Below are 17,163 nucleotides of genomic sequence, written 5' to 3' on the forward strand. Positions count from 1 at the left end.
TTATATTTTACTCATTAATAGTAAGGTAGAGATATGGGGATATATGTATATGTATAACTGATTCACTTTGTTATACAGCAGAAACTAACACACCATAGTAAAGCAATTATACTCCAATAAAAACATTAAAAAAAAATAGTAAGGTAGACCCATTTTTATAAGTTTATCAGTTATTTATATTTCCTCTTCTGTGAACTGCCACTTCATATCTCTTGCTCATTTTTCTACTGGATTATCTTTTTCTTACTGCTTTTTGGGAGGGTTTTTTTTTTTAATGTTTATTTATTTGGCTGTGTGGGGTCTTCGTTGTGGCGCGCAGGCTCTTCATTGCGACGCACGGGCTTCTCTCTAGTTGTGGCGCGCAGGCTCTAGAGAGCGCGGGCTCAGGAGTTGCAGCGTGCGGGCTCTCTAGTTGTGGCACACGGGCTCCAGAGCATGCGGGCACAGTAGTTGCAGCGTGTGGGCTCCAGAGCACGTGGGCTCGCGGGCTCTCTAGTTGTGGCATGCGAGCTCTAGAGCGCACAGGCTTAGTTGCCCCACAGCGTGTGGGATCTTAGTTCCCCGACCAGGAATCAAACCCATGTCCCCTGCACTGGAAGGCGGATTCTTAACCACTGGACCACCAGGGAAGTCCCGGGAGTTTTTTTTAATATAATGAAACTGTTAACCCTTTGTCTGTTATTCATATTGCACATATTTCAAATACTTTTTACCTAGCACATAGCTTGTGTTTTAATTTTAAGATATCTTGTCTAGGAGTTTTTCATTTTGGTAAAGTTGAATTTATCAGCCTTTCTTTTATGGCTTTTTCTTCTTCTGGATGCTCCAAGGTCATATATGAATGTTCTTACAGTTTGTTTTTTAAATTCAGTAGTTTAATCCATTTGGGTTTTTTTATATTAACTTATTTTTTAACATGGGCCTATTTCTTGATTCTTTCTGCCAATAACCATACTATTGATAGAGTTTTAGAATATGTTCTGATATATGAGAGGGCAAGTCTCTTCCCTCTTGCTCTTTTTCAAAATTATCTCAGCAATCACTGGGCATTTATTCTGTGTGAATTTTACAGTCTCATGAAAAATCCCATTGAGATTTAGGGGAGTTAGTCAGATTCATACAGGAACATGATTTATTTCTCTATTCAGGTTTTCCTTTATATTCTTCTGTACTATTTCCTCCATAAATGTCTTATAAGTTAAAAAAAAAAGACTTATTCCCAGTTATTTTATAGTTTTGTCACTTTTATGGATAGAATAATTTTTCCTCTTATATTTCCAAATCTAGTAAGTGCTAATATTTAGGAGAAGTAGATTTTTTAATATTTACTTTGTAAACTATGGCTTCGCTAGTAGTTTGCCAGTTGATTTTCTTTGGTTTTCTAGAGAGACAGTATTTACAAGTAATGACAGTCCTCACTCTTTTCAAAACTTTAAAACTCATTTTTCCTTCTTGTTTTATTGTTTGGCTAGAAGCTACAGTATACGGTTGAAAATAGCACCCCTATCTTGTCTCTGACTTTAAAAGTGTCTGTTTTACCACTAGGTATAGTTATGTAATTTTCTGGTATATAAACTTAATAAAGTTAAGAAAGTTTTTCATCTATTCCTAATTGCCAAGAGTTTTCAACATACTCGGTGTTGTACTTGGTCAAGTCCTTTTTTCGTATCAAATGAGGCGAGAGATTAATTACACTGATAGATTTTCTAATGCTGGACCATTCTCACATTCCTGGGATAAAACGTAGTTGGTCAATGTATTACTATTTTACTACACTACTGGAGTCGATCTGCTGTTATTTTATTTAGGATTTTGCATCTATTTTATAACCGAAATTGGCTCACAGTTTTCTTGCAGTCATTGCCTGGTTTTGGTATTAGACTGATGCTACCTTCACAAATGAATTGGGTAACTTAAAACGGTACTACTCTAAGTAGTATTTTTACGTGGTGAAAAATTTTAATTAAACTTTCTCCTTTGGAGAAGAAACTAACATTCCATAAGATATCAAATATTTAGAATTAAGTAATAAAAGAGACAGCCTTTTAACTAGTCTCGCTGTCTCCATTTGTGTCTCCTGCCCAACCCATCATCTATACTAGCATCCTGATTATTCTAAAGCTCTTCAATGACTTCCCATTGCCTAAAACAGTGACACTCAATTACACAAGTAGGTAGATGTGTATCATAATGCTCAGTTTCCCAGAACTTTACAATCTGGGTGTGTCTGCAATTGTTTCAAGCAAATCAGACTTTCCATACCCCTTCTCTAATTCTGACATGCCTAAAATCCGTTTATGGACAGGAGAAGTTTTGTGTTAAAAAATAGCTCCCTCTACTATTACCCTGAACTAAAGGATAGGGGTGCAATTCCCTAGCCAGGCATACAAGACCCTCCCATAATTTTGTTCCTGTGATCTCTCTAGTCACATCTTTCCCTGCTCCCTACCCTTATACTTTATACTCGAGCTACTTATAACTTCCAAAACATACTTCACTGTTATACTCTTCACTGCCTTTGTACTCATCTCTCCTGGAAATGCCTCTCTACTAATCTAACTTCTATTCAGTCTTTAAAGCCCAGATGTCCCTTCTCTTATGAAACTTTCTTTAATCTCCCCCCTCAACCATCATCAGAGTTAATAATTCCCTCCTCTGTTACTTTTGTGTCTTGTACAGATGCTATAAACTCATCTAACAACTGAGTGCTTTTTTAAAAAAATATTTATTTATTTGGCTGCGTCGGGTCTTAGTTGTGGCGCGCTGGCTCCAGAGTGTGTGGGCTTAGTTGCCCTGTGGCATGTGGGATGTTAGTTCCCTGACCAGGGATCTAACCTGCATCCCCTGCATTGGAAGGCGGATTCTTAACCACTGGACCACCAGGGCAGTCCTGACAACTGAGTGCTTGAGTCAAGCACTTTATCAAGAACCTCACATCTTTTGTTCATTCTCATAACCACTCTATTAACTAGGTAGTATTATATCCATTTTACAAATTAAGAAACTAAAGCATGATAGATTAAGTTGTGTTGAGATTCAAATCCCAGTCTGTCTGAGATAAAAGCTTCTTAAAATTTTTGCTGTATTATCTATATATATGTGTTACCTCCATTTTTCCTATTTTCCCCATTAGACTTAAAACATCATATAAAAACAAGAGGATACATTTAATTCTCCAATGTATCTATAGCACCTAGCATAATGCCTGGCACAAAGTAGCGGTTTAAGTATTTGCTGATTGGCTGATCTTATTAAAGAGTGAACTCTCATTTCTCTGTCCTTAGTAACCCAGCACAAAACCTGAAATACAGAATACATTCATAAATATTTGCTAACATGAATTGAATTAACTGGGAAAAGAAACAGAAATCAGCAGATACTACAGATTCAATTCTTGGCTTCAATCAGTTCATACTTGGTCCCAGGTCCTTCAGAGGTACCAAAACTGAAAAGGACTGAAGGCTGATTTTCACTACTTTTTAAATGTTTACTATTGATACTATAGTTGCTACATTAGGAACAGGCACATGTTGCTGTTACTTGTTCACTCAAAAAACATTCCTTGAGTATACAATATGTTCCCAGAATAAATAAACCCTGGTCTTTGCCTCCAAAAAAACTCACAATCTAGTTGAGGGATGTCAATGACTAAAGCCATGCTACTAAGGACTTGAAATGTGGCTAGTCCAAACTGATATGTGTTATAAGTATAAAATACACACTGGATTTCAAAGACAGTACAAAAAATAATGTGAAATATCTCAACAGTAATTTTTATATTGATTATCTGTTGAAATTATAATATTTGGGGTACAATGGGTAAAATAAAATATATATTAAAAATTATTTCACATGTTTCTTTTTACCTATTTAATGTCCCTATTAGGAAATTTAAAATTACATGTGTGGCTCACATTATATTTCTACCGGATAACACAGGTCTACAGACATGAAAGAGTCTAGCACTTACGGGCAAATCATACAGCTACATTCCACAGTAAGAGAAAGGAAGTAGCAAACAAGACAAGGGCCAAATCATTCAATAATTTAATAATGGTTAAGTAAGTGCCTATGTGTCAAGAACTGTTTCAGGAATTTGGGAAACAAAAGAAGTAAGACATTATCCCTGTTCTCAAGGAATTCATGGTCTAATAGAAGACATGAGAAGGCACCTTTATACTTAATTCCAATAATCCTGCTTCCAAGAACGAAATGATATATTCAGAGCCCTCCTCAACTCCACAGCTATCTGGCTCCAGGTATATAGTGCTGCATTCCCACTTGCTCCCACTTTCTGTCCTTCAGACTCACTAGTGGTAAGTAGAAGACATATGTATATCTGCTTGATACATACAAGAAGAGATGACAATTTCATTTTAGATAGGAATGTTGCCAGTATCTTCCTCAACAGTATCTCCCCTTATATATGGGCTACCTTACCCCAGAGTCAAGAATATCGGGAAGATCTACAACTGGCAGTATTCACATAGACACATATTCTGTACTCTAGACCAGGGTATCATCAACCAAATATTACTTCCTAGTAGCTCACTAGTACCATTAAAATATAAACATTATTTAAAAAAGAAGGAACACTTTCCAAATATATATGGGACATTTCGATGTGTTAAGTACTACAGCAGGCTCTATTAGGGAGGCAAAGGACAGACATTATCGAAAGCACCCAAATAGACTGTCTGCTTATCCATTACTTAAATCACTGAGACACAGTCCCCCACTTTGGAGAATTCCATCCCCTTCATCCCAGTGCAATATATATAGAACATTTTATAAACTGAAGAATTCTTGTGCTAAAGCTCACTCCAGTTAAAATCTTCTAGTTTAAAGAACACATGATTTTGGCCTACAATGATAAATGTTTGAAATCGACTTACATCCCTAACCATCTTATATGAAGCTAAGTGAGTGAGCACAGAAGAAAGTTAGGCTAGTCAAATTCATCCCCAAGTAAATAATGATTGTGCTAACTAACATTAACTTCCACTATCAACTGCTTACTTACCGTGAACACAGCCCAAGAAAGGGCAGAATGGCCTCCTCCATGCAGAAGAAGTAGGACTGGACCCTCTGAGCCACTCTTGTAAACTCGAAAAGTGTATGAATAGTTAAAGATAACATATCTAAGCTTTTGCTCATTGAAGTTTTTGACTACTTAGTCATAATGACTGGATCAGAAAACTCAGTCAGCACCAAGCTATAAGCAAAGCTGCAGACTTCCAAATCTAAGAGGCACTCAAGCAGAAGTTTCTGAGACACCAAACCTGTTTTTGAGGCATGGAGCCAATATGACCACGTTTTTTTTCCCACTTTTTTTTTTAATTATTTTTTTTTATTTTGACCGTACCACACGGCTTGTGGGATCTTAGTTCCCTGACCAGGGACTGAACCCAGGCCCTCCGCAGTGAAAGTGCTGAGTCCTAACCACTGGACCACCAGGGAATGCCCATGACCACTTTTTCAATGGGAAAAAAAACTATTCCCTTTGCCCTAATGAGGACACAGTCCCTGGTTTCTAGACACTAAACCGGTTCAACTCACTTGACTCATGAAACCTTCCCCTCAAAACCTGGGCCCTCAAAAGATGTATCAGTTTTAAGAATTTAATTCTTAATCCCTTCCCCATGCATGAGACAACTATAGCCAAATAAGATATTGGCACAGTCTTACAAGAAATATTCCATGTTGTACAAGGAACAGGTAGAGAATGAAAATGAAATAAATAGCAGGAATAAAGAACATTTTAGAAACTACACAAATCTTCTTAGACAACGTTATAAGCCTACTAAAGAATAAGCCATTTTACAAAGGATATATCCTTGCCAGTTTCATTCTCTACTTCTACATCTTCCATGGACTCAAAGTACTGACTCCACGGAACAGGAGAAAAGTCCCGCTTTCTTCCAGGGCTGAGGGAAAAAAAAGAGAGAGATTTCAAGTAAAAAATAGTTATGCATGAAAAGGTAAAATCTTCATCAACAAATCTTAAACGTAAATCTGAAATGAAAATAGCAAGATATTTTCTCGTAAAGATATGAAGAGTTTTCATACACAAAGTATTACATTAAACCGTTTTAAAAAGCTCAAATATGTATAAAATTTTAGGATTTTAGGAAATTCATTAGTATGTTTTAGTCACAAATATATTGTGTGTATATACACACAACAAAACCTGCTAGTTCTCTCACCTTGTTGTTGGCTATAGGCTCATTCCTATCCTCTCAATCCACTTTAATATTGTTCCTGCTACAATAATTTTTGGTCACTATTGCTTCTTCATACCTTTAATCCTTCACATTTTTTCATGCTTCTTTGTCATTTCCCAACCAATCAATATACAAGCTTCATAGAAGGCAAACTGTCCATATCAATACCTTGAATTTCTGGGCATTTATCTGAAGAGAAGCTCACACAGAAGTGAAATGACTTATCTATTCAATGTAGCATTGCTTGTAATAGAGAAAAATTGGAAATAACCTAAATATCAACAGGTGACTAATTAAAATAAATTTTGGTACACAGAGAAATAATATTTCGTTGTAAAAAGAAGGAAGCGATTATGTATTGATAAAATTCCTTATTTATGGATAAGATACACTGTTAAGTAAACAAAGGAACAAACATGATGCACATAGTACCATTTGAGTAAAAATGAGAAATATGCATAAATGTAATTGCTTATATATATTTAGAATATCTCTGGATGAATACTGATATAACACTGATGGTAACCTGGGAGGGGAACTGTGACTGGGAGGTGAGAGGGACAATTTTCATTGTACATCCCTTTCTATCTTTTGATCTTTGAACCATGTATTATTTTAAATTATTATTTAAATTATTGTTATTTTAAATTATTATATTAAATTATTTTGAAACAAAACAAAAATAATCGATAAATATCTGTTTACAACCTATGTCTTCAACCTTGGATGGAACACAAGAAAGAAACCCTGAGTCTTCCTCTATTTCCACACAGATTCTTTCCAGTAATGTAGGAAATTTAGAATTCCATCAGCAGCAAAACATTAACTCCTGCCTGACAACTTCTTGTATATGCTATGGGACCGAATTGAGACTATGTACAAAGCATAATACAAAGCTACTTTTAAAAACTTAAGTTAAGGGGCTTCCTGGTGGCGCAATGGTTGAGAATCCGCCTGCCAGTGCAGGGAACACGGGTTCGATCCCTGGTCCGGGAAGATCCCACATGCCGCGGAGCAACTAAGCTCGTGCGCCACAACTACTGAGCCTGTGCTCTAGAGCCCGTGAGCTACAACTACTGAGCCCACATGCTGCAACTACTGAAGCCCACGCGCCTAGAGCCCGTGCTCTGCAGCAAGAGAAGCCACCGCAATGAGAAGCCCGCGCACTGCAATGAAGAGTAGCCCCCGCTTGCCACAATTAGAGAAAGCCTGCATGCAGCAACACAGACCCAACACAGACAAAATAAATAAATAAAATTAATTAATTAAAAAAAAAAACAACTTAAGTTAATACAAAAGCACTCTAGGTTGACTATAATACTGGAAAGAATTACAGTGGGGCAGCTGGGCAGTAAGGAATGTATTCTCTCAACAGTCAAGTATTTATTGAATATCTACCTTCTACTAGGCATTGAAACAGGTCAGTAGGTCTCAATCCATGTAACAATAAAATCACCTGGGGAGCTTTTAAAAATACTGATGTTTGGATCTCACCTCTAGAAATTGATTTAAATGGTCTGGGATGTGGCCTAGGTACTGATAATTTTTAAAGCTCCCCAAGTTGAGAGAGAGGTGCTAGAAATACAAAGGTAGAGTATATGATTTGGAATGAGAGAGGAGTTCAAATTCCTCACAGTTCATACCATTTCCCTATAATTCCTAACACTTGCGGTATGGACTTGGGCAAATTCAAATTATCTAAATTCTTTCTGCCTTGGATTATAATGACTAAGTAAAATAAGATATCCTTTAAAATAATCTAATACATCTGGCATTTGGTAGTTGCTCAGTAAATGGGTAAACCTATCTTCTGATAGAAAAACTCCCTCTGTGGAAGTAAACTACTTTAGCCTAGACCTATTTTTTGGTTTGCTGGTTGTACTTGAATTCCTACTGCAAAACTAAAATCAGACCTTTTTTTTTTTTTCAGTCAGTTATTTATTTTTATTGAAGTATAGTTGATTTACAATATTAGTTTCAGGTGTACAGCATAATGATTCAGCATTTTTGCAGATTATACTTCATTATAAGTTATTACAAAATAATGGCCATAATTTCCTGTGCTATACAATATATCCTTGTTGCTTATTTATTTTATACACAGTAGTTTGTATCTGTTAATCCCATACCCCTAATTTGTCCCTCCCCCTTCCTGCTCCCCTTTGGTAACCACTAGTTTGTTTTCTATATCTGTGAGTCTGTTTCTATTTTGCATATACATTCATCTGTATTATTTTTTAGATTCCATATATAAGTGATACCATACAGTATTTGTCTTTGTCTGACATTTCACTAAGCATAATATTCTCTAGGTTCATCCACATTGCTACAAATGGCAGAATTTCATTCTAAAAGCAGAACTCTTAATTCTTCTTATGTCACTCACAAACTCATCTATGCATATACTAAAATCTGAGTACATATAACAATCATAACATAGCATGCCAAACCTATTATAATAGATTCTAAGAATCCATGCATGAAATTTTGATGTCTAGAGCTAGGATATCGTCGTAATAGTACCTAACATTTACTGTACGCAACAGTGAGTCACTGTGCCAATTTACAGGCATGATTCTATTTAATTCTGACAAAACTTTGAGTTGTTTTTATCCCCATTTCTCAGATTAAAAAACAGATTTAGAGATACAAAGCAACTTGCCAAAGGTTCTACAACTACTAAGTGGCAGTGACAGGACTCAAATCCAGTTCCATCACTCTTCAAAGTCTCTGTTCTTTACTCCAATGCTACATTAATTCTCAGATTTTTTTTGTCTCTCCCTCTCTCATTTATACTTCTGAAAAGTAATAAGGCTTTATGTAGGGCATATTATCAGAGGTCTCCTTTTCAGAGTCTAAATATGACTGACTTTGCCAAGGCCACAGAAACTTTCCAAGTTGGCCAGGCACTAGTTAAAGAAAAATTACTTCCTACCATCAGCAATCATTCCTAGGAAAACAGCCTCCACTTCCAATCTTCATTTAAAAAAAAAATTTTCAGGGACTACCCAACTTATACAACATATGAGTAATTCCCATTTAGTTACAAAACCAATAATCTGTACCTCAAACTGTTGCTCCTACTCCCACGGAGATTTTTCTGGCATACTCCTAGCATCTGCATTTGAACACATAATTGTTTATACACTCCATGACTTCAGGAAATTTTTCACAAGGTTAGATAAGAAGTAGAATATCTTTATATTCTAGTCAGAAAGAATACTCTGTATTTTAGAGATGAAGTTTTGGTTCTTTTAAAAAATAGTTTCTTATTCTTTTATGCCTAGCTACTTTATGGTCATTACAGCCTGTGTAGGCTCTTTTTAGTTATAATTTTTTATTTTATTATTTACTTATTTATTTAGCCGCACCACATGGCTTGCAGGATCTTAGTTCCCAACAAAGGGTTGAACCCAGGCCACGGCAGTGAAAGCGTTGAGTCCTAACCACTGGACCACCAGGGAATTCCCTACTTATAATTGTTTTAAATGAATTAATTACTGACTTTTTTCTCCATGGAGTCATAATGAAAGAATTCTGAAATAAGAAAAGAACTTTCAAAAGCATAACAAGGTTAAGTTATACTTTAAAAATAAGGATTTATTCACCAAGAACCTATTATATGTATCAGGCTTGTGACTGAGGTGGGGTGGTAGGAGATGCTGGGATTACCATAAAACTAGTGAGACAATGCCTCTGCTCTCAAGAAGCTAATATCAAATACCTAAATATCTAACATAATGTACAGATAAATACTTTAAATAGCCTAAGAGGTACAGCTACAGTGCTGTGAATGTTCAGAGGGAATAAAGATTACTTTCAGCTTGGGAAATAGAGACTTCAAAGAAAAAATAATATTTAAGCTATGCATTAAAGGACAAATAGAATTTGGACTGATGATGGAAGCAGGGAAATAGGGAGGGGTAAGGCAGACATTTCAGGGAGCGAGAAGGGCACAAATAAGGAGCCGGTATGATGCCTATCATGGGGATACTATTAAAAAACAAAGTAAAAAAATAAATGCAATAAGGTGGGAATAAGTATAGCAGTTTTGAAAACTAAGAGCTGATACAAGTAAAAGCAGATAGTGGAGAAAGAATAATAAAGTACAAAATATATGATCTTTTTCTGTTATTTGTGTGTTAGGATCCCAAAGGCCAGATAGGGTTTGAATGGTATTGTAGAAAATGAGCAGCCAATAAAATGCACAGATTAAAGTATTTCAGAAAGATCAATGTGGCGAGAGGTACAAGATGGACTTGATTCTGGAAAAAAATATGTTGCAATAACCTGGGTAGGAAAAGATGGGAGTATAGACTGACAATGGAATTTAAAAGGAGGAAAACACAGAAAGAACTTTCAAAAAGGCAATCAACAAATCTCAGGAATGTTCAAGATCTGGAAGATGACTGACAGTAGAATCAAAGTCAGTTCTAAAGTTCTGAACTAACAGATGAATTATTAAGTCCAACAATTTATAAATAAAAATCTACTTTGGGGGACTTTGCTGGTGACACAGTGGTTAAGACTCAGTGCTCCCAATGCAGGGGGCCCAGGTTCGATCCCTGGTCAGGGAACTAGACCCCACATGCATGCTGCAACTAAGAGTTCACATGCCACAACTAAGGAGCCCGCATGCCGCAACTAACGAGCCTGCTGGCCGCAACTAAGACACAGCACAACCAAATAAATAAATAAAAATAAGAAAAAAATTTTTTTAAAAAAATCTACTTTGGGAGGTAAATGTATACAAAATTTTTGATGTCAGAAAAAAGTTTATTTCAAACCTAACAAAATAAATGTATCATTTCCTCCCATCTCCTGCTACCAGAGGAAGGAGTTCGGCAGCCAAGGAACAAAATAGTACTATAAGAGACACACAGGAAATATGGCTTCTACCTAAACCACATGAATCAAGTGTGTTTATGGACCCTTTGCTATTCTCATAGACCCTGTTCGGAATCTGATGACCGATGAGCCCTCACTCTAGAAAAAAATGCATACACATATATTTCGTATACAATTCCCTAGCTTCAAGAAACCCATCTATGAATCTCAAATTAAGAACCCTTGGCCTAACATGAAAAGATGCTCATCATCGCTAATATTAGAGAAAAGCAAATTAAAACTACAGTGAGGTACCACCTCACACCAGTGAGAATAGCCATCATTAAAAAGTCTACAAATAATAAATGTTGGAGAGGGTGTGGAGAAAGGGAACCCTCTTACACTGTTGCTGGGAATGTAAATTGGGACAGTCATTATGTAAAACAGTATGGAAATTACTCAAAAAAGTAAAAATAGAGGTGCCATATGATCCAGCAATCCCACTCCTGGGCATATACCCGGACAAAACTATAATATGAAAAGATACAAGCACCCCTATGCTCACAGCAGCACTATTTACAATAGTCAAGACATGGAGACAACTTAAATGTCCCTTGACAGATGAATGGATAAAGAAGATGTGGTACATATATACAATGGAATATTACTCAGCCATTAAAAGGAATGAAATAATGTCATTTGCAGCAACATGGATGGACCTAGAGATTATCATACTAAGCAAAGTAAGTCAGAAAGAGAAAGACAAATACCATATGATATCACTTATATGTGGAATCTAAAATACAACACAAATGAATATATCTATGAAACAGAAACAGACTCACAAACATAGACAACAGACTTGTGGTTGTCAAGGGTGTGGGCCTGGGGGAGAAAAGGATTTTCAGTTTGGGATTAGCAGATGCAAACTAGTATATATAGGACGGATAAACAACAAGGTCCTACTGTATAGCAGAGGGAACTATATTCAATATCTCATGATAAACCATAATGGAAAAGAATATGAAAAAATATATATATTTATAATTGAGTGACTGCTGTACAGCAGAAATTAACACAACACTGTAAATCAACTATACTTCAAGAAAATTTTTAAAAAAAGAACCCTTGGCCTATATGTTGACCTTAACAATCTATTTCCAGCAGAAAGAGGAAAATTTTTAAAGAGGAAGAAAAGAATGAGGGGCTACTCCACCCTTAAAACTTTCTAAATCTAAATTAATTTTCCATTTGCTAGAGACTAAAGATTTGTTTTCATAACCTATTTCTGCCTTTATTAATTGTGTGACCTTGGGCAAGTCACTTAACTTCTCCAGGCCTGAGTTTCTTCACGTCAGATAGGGTTATATCATCAGTTTTACACGCTTTGTTATGAGGATTAAAGTAGTCTTCTTATCCCTTGGTTACCCTCAAATTAGCCTGTTCTATTTTTGTCACAGAACTAGTCATTGTCTAAAATTAGTTTGTTCCTGTATTTGTTATTATCTTTCAGTCACTCCACCTAATTTGCTATTGTTTGAGATCCATGAGAGCAAGAATGTTCTCCATCTGTTCACCAGTGTACTCTCAAAGCCTGACACATTGATGATTATCTGTTGACAGTACGAAATAAGCTAATGTGCATAAAGTACTTAGCTTGGTGTATTATTATTATTATTACTATTATTATTATGCTTTGAGGCTAATAAACAGAATCCTCCTTACTGAATCCTGACAAGGCTTCCAATGAAAGGAAATAGGACACTACAAAGCTACACTAATCAAGACTGTAGTACAAGCATGAGAGTAGACATACAGATTAACTGAACAGAATTCAAAGTCCAGAAATAAACTCTAACCTTTACATCAATAGTGGTTCAACAAAGGGGCCAAGACAATTCACTGGGGAAAGAATAGTCTTTCCAACAAATGAAGTTAGGACAACTGCAAAAGTATTCATGCAGAAGTATGAGAATCTAGACCCTTTTCCTCTTACTATATACATAATTAAATCAAAGTGGATCACAAACCTAAATGTAAGAGCTAAAACTATAAAACTCTAAGAAGAAAACATAGGAGTAAATATTGTGATCTTGGGTTAAGCAACAATTTCTTAGATACAACACCAAAAGCAGAAATGATAAAAGAGAAGATTTGGATTTCACCAAAATTAAAACTATTTATTAAAACTATAAGGACTGGGCTCCACTGGTGGCGCAGTGGTTAAGAATCCGCCTGCCAAAGCAGGGGACGCGGGTTTGAGCCCTGGTCCGGGAAGATCCCACATGCCACGGAGCTACTAAGCCCGTATGCCACAACTACTGAGCCTGCACTCTAGACCCACGAGCCACAGCTATTGAGCCCTCGTGCCACAACTACTGAAGCCCGCACGCCTAGAGCCCATGCTGTGCAACAAGAAAAGCCACTGCAATGAGAAGCCCGCGCACCACAACGAAGAGTAGCCCCCACTCGCCGCAACTAAACAAAGCCCACGCAGCAACAAAGACCCAATGCAGCCAAAACAAACAAACAAACAAACGAACTATAGAGACTTTCCTGGTGGTGCAGTGGTTAAGAATCTGCCTGCCAATGCAGGGGACAGGGATTCGAGCCCTGATCCGGGAAGATCCCACATACCGCGGAGCAACTAAGCCCGTGCGCCACAACTACTGAGCCTGCGCTCCAGAGCCCACAAACCACAACTACTAAGCCCACATGCCACAACTACTGAAGCCCGCGTGCCTAGAGCCAGTGCTCTGCAACAAGAGAAGCCACTGCAAGGAGAAGCCCGTGCACTGCAATGAAGAGTAGCCCCCGCTCGCCACAACTAGAGAAAGCCCACATGCAGCAACAAAGACCCAACGCAGCCAAAAATAAATAAATAAATTTAATTAATTAAAAAAACACTATATATATTTTTACAGTATGGCTATGTACAGATTACCTCAGGTTAAATTTTATTTCCAATAATTATAAGCTTTGTGACCATTATTAAGTTATTTCTGCCTTAATTTCCTCAACTGTAAGCTCTGAAATGTGATTACAAGCAGGCATATAAGTACTTCATAAATGTTAGTTATTATAGAAATACTGTTCATAGCTAAGCCACATAGTATACTGATATTTTCTTTTCTTGTAAAACTTTTGTCCAGAATTAATAACTGTCTTTTATTTTGTTTACTGAGGTTTCTATTAAACTATCACTAATTGCTTCCCAAAACCTTTTAATAGACAAAAGACATTAATAGGCATTTCACAAAAGAGGAAACACAAATAGCCTATAGACACGTTAAAAGGTTCCCAATTTCATTCATAGTCAAGAGACATAATTTTTTTTAAAACAGGAGAAAATCAAACTTTAACAACATGTATATAGAGGAGAGACCAGGAAAACTGACTCACTCCAAAAGACATAAAATTTTAAATCACAGTAAGGTATAATTTCACACCCAGCATGTTGACAAAATATAAGAAGCCAAACATTACCACATCCTGGGGAGGATACGGATCAGATGGAACTGTCATCCACTGCTGGTGGGAGTGTAAATGGGGAAAACTGTTTGGAAAACAGTGAGGCATCACCTGGTAAAACTGAACAGGTGTCATTCAATCTAGTAGTTTCAGTTTACAGAGAAACGCCTGTACTTAAGTACTAAGATACACATAAAAGGATGTTCACAGAAGCATTTCCATAAAAGCAAAGAATAACAAGCAAGCTAAATGTTCACTATCAGTGGAATATACAAATTGTAATATATTCAGACAGCTGAATATGGCACTGATGTGAAAATGGATGTGCTAGAATCATATGCAATAACATGGATGAATCGCAGAAGTATATTTGGAAAACGATATAAGCACAGAAGAGTAAATGCAGTATGATTCCATTAGTAATAAAGTTCAAAAACAGGCAAAACGAAATAATACATTTTTATGAATATATGAATAGGTGGTAAATATATAAAGAAAAGCAAGGGAATGATAAACATGCAATTCAAGGCTGTGGAGGTGGAAATGCTCTTGCGGCGAGGCAATGAGCTTCTAAAGTGCTGACAAAGAAACTAACACAACATTGTAAAGCAATTATGCTCCAATAAACATGTTAAAAAAAATTTTTTTAATTAAAAAAAAGGTTCTATGTCATAAGCTAGGTGGTGAATACATGGGAATTTATTTTATTCTTCTTTAAACTGTACATATTTTTTAAACTTTACATATTTTTTAAACTTATATTTATTAAACTTATATTTTTTAAACTGTACATATTTTTTAAACTTATATTTCATAATTAAACATTTAACTTAAAAGAAATTTATAAATCTATAAAATTTATATAAATTTACAATTTGAGAAATCTATAAAACTTCTCTTAATATGGTCAACCACATTAAATGATCAGGTTCATTTTTTTCTTTGGAAACTCCCTTTTCTGGCACCTTTTATTTATCTGCTCCAAATGGGACTGCTTGCTCCCTGGAAAGAATGAATTCCTGTCATTTCATCATCATCCTGGGAATTCCCCTTGCCTTTCTTCTGTGTTGAATCCCTGATTCCCATATCCCACATTTTTCTTGATGCATTTTTTTTTTTGTTAACTCCATTTTCGGCTGTGTTGGGTCTTCGTTGCTGCATGCAAGCTTTCTCTAGTTGCGGCGAGCAGGGGCTACTCTTTGTTGTGGTGCGTGGGCTTCTCACTGCAGTGGCTTCTCTTGTTGCGGAGCACGGGCTCTAGGCGTGCAAGCTTCAGTAGTTGTGGTGCGCAGGCTCAGTAGTTGTGGTGTGCAGGCTCAGTAGTTGTGGCGCACAGGCTTAGTTGCTCTGCGGCATGTGGGATATTCCTAGACCAGGGCTCAAACCCGTGTCCCCTGCATTGGCAGGCGGATTCTTAACCACTGTGCCACGAGGGAAGCCTGATGCACTCTCTTATTTGATGGAACACATCCTCCATTAGCTTTCTGAGAAAGACGGATTAATTTTGAAACTCTGCATGTCAGGAAATGCTGTTACCCATTTTTACACTTGACTGACAGCTTTCTCTGGTATAGAAATTTTGTCAGGGACTGTTTCCGTCAACGATAACTAGGTGCCTTGGTAGATCCAACTTGGGAAATGTTAGCTAAAATTATATGTATGTGTGTATAAAAATATATGAATATATAAAAATAATTATATATATTTATATAATTATACTAATTATATTTTTAAAATATACATAGGGAATTTCCTGGCAGTCCAGTGGTTAGGACTTGGCAGTTTCACTGTCGTGGCCCAGGTTCAATCCCTGGTCAGGGAACTAAGATCCCACAGGCTGTGCAGCCAAAAGAAAATAAATAAATAAATGGTCTTATATTCATTCCTTCTTTTTAAATGCATAGATGAGGCTGGCAAGAAAGTAAGGAATATGGAACACTGAGGCCAAAAGTTAAGTGTAGGTGGGAACTCAGAGAGGCATTCAGTCCATTAAAGCTGGCTTTTATCTTGATGGCATTTGCCAACCAGCTGAACCTGAGGTTTTGGGGGTTTCCTGGGGCACACAGAACAAGACACAAAGCACAAGGTGGGAATCCTTGGTGGAGAGGCCAGTAGAAGTTATTTTTCCCATAAAGCTGAGATGTCAAAGGATCGTATCGTCAGTGAAAGGGTAAAATAGTAATGCTCTCCTCCCTACTCTGATCCCAGGACTAAAAGAAAAAAAAAAATACATGTCTTGAAACTTGGCATTGAATGAACGGGAGAAGAGAGAAAAAAAAAACAAAAAGTCCTTCTCTGATGAAACTGTAGCCACAGACAACTCTTAAACTGATTTTAGCTAAATTCATACACTTAAATATTCAAATAAGTTTCAAGTTGAGAATTTAGTTTAAAGTAAACCCAGACCAGCAGTGCCCTCAGGAGCCCAACAGAAACAAAGGCAAATCCTCTCTGAAGGAATCAACCTTCATTCCAGGACCAAGAACTCCCATGGATAAAGTTCCAAAGCACATGACCATCTCACAGTCAAAAACCATAAAACATGTGAGGAAACAGATGTATAAAGGCTTCATATATTGAAATTATAAGGTAGAATATAAAATAACTGTTTCATATGTTTAAAAAATAATAGAAACTTGAA

The 17,163-nt window shown here is 36.6% G+C and overlaps 1 protein-coding gene across 1 annotated transcript in view; it reads right to left on the reverse strand.

Annotated features, from left to right (window-relative positions):
* Window positions 1–17,163, reverse strand: part of PPME1 (protein phosphatase methylesterase 1) — a 76,776-nt gene that overhangs the window by 36,608 nt on the left and 23,005 nt on the right. Inside the window, exons 2-3 of the mRNA XM_068554915.1 lie at window positions 5,833–5,927; window positions 5,024–5,115 (exon numbers count right to left, since the gene is read on the reverse strand). Of these exons, the coding sequence (XP_068411016.1) occupies window positions 5,024–5,115; window positions 5,833–5,927 (187 nt within the window). The remainder of the gene's footprint in view (window positions 1–5,023; window positions 5,116–5,832; window positions 5,928–17,163) is intronic.

Source organism: Eschrichtius robustus, chromosome 11, assembly GCF_028021215.1.
Source record: "Eschrichtius robustus isolate mEscRob2 chromosome 11, mEscRob2.pri, whole genome shotgun sequence".
NCBI lineage: Eukaryota > Metazoa > Chordata > Mammalia > Artiodactyla > Eschrichtiidae > Eschrichtius > Eschrichtius robustus.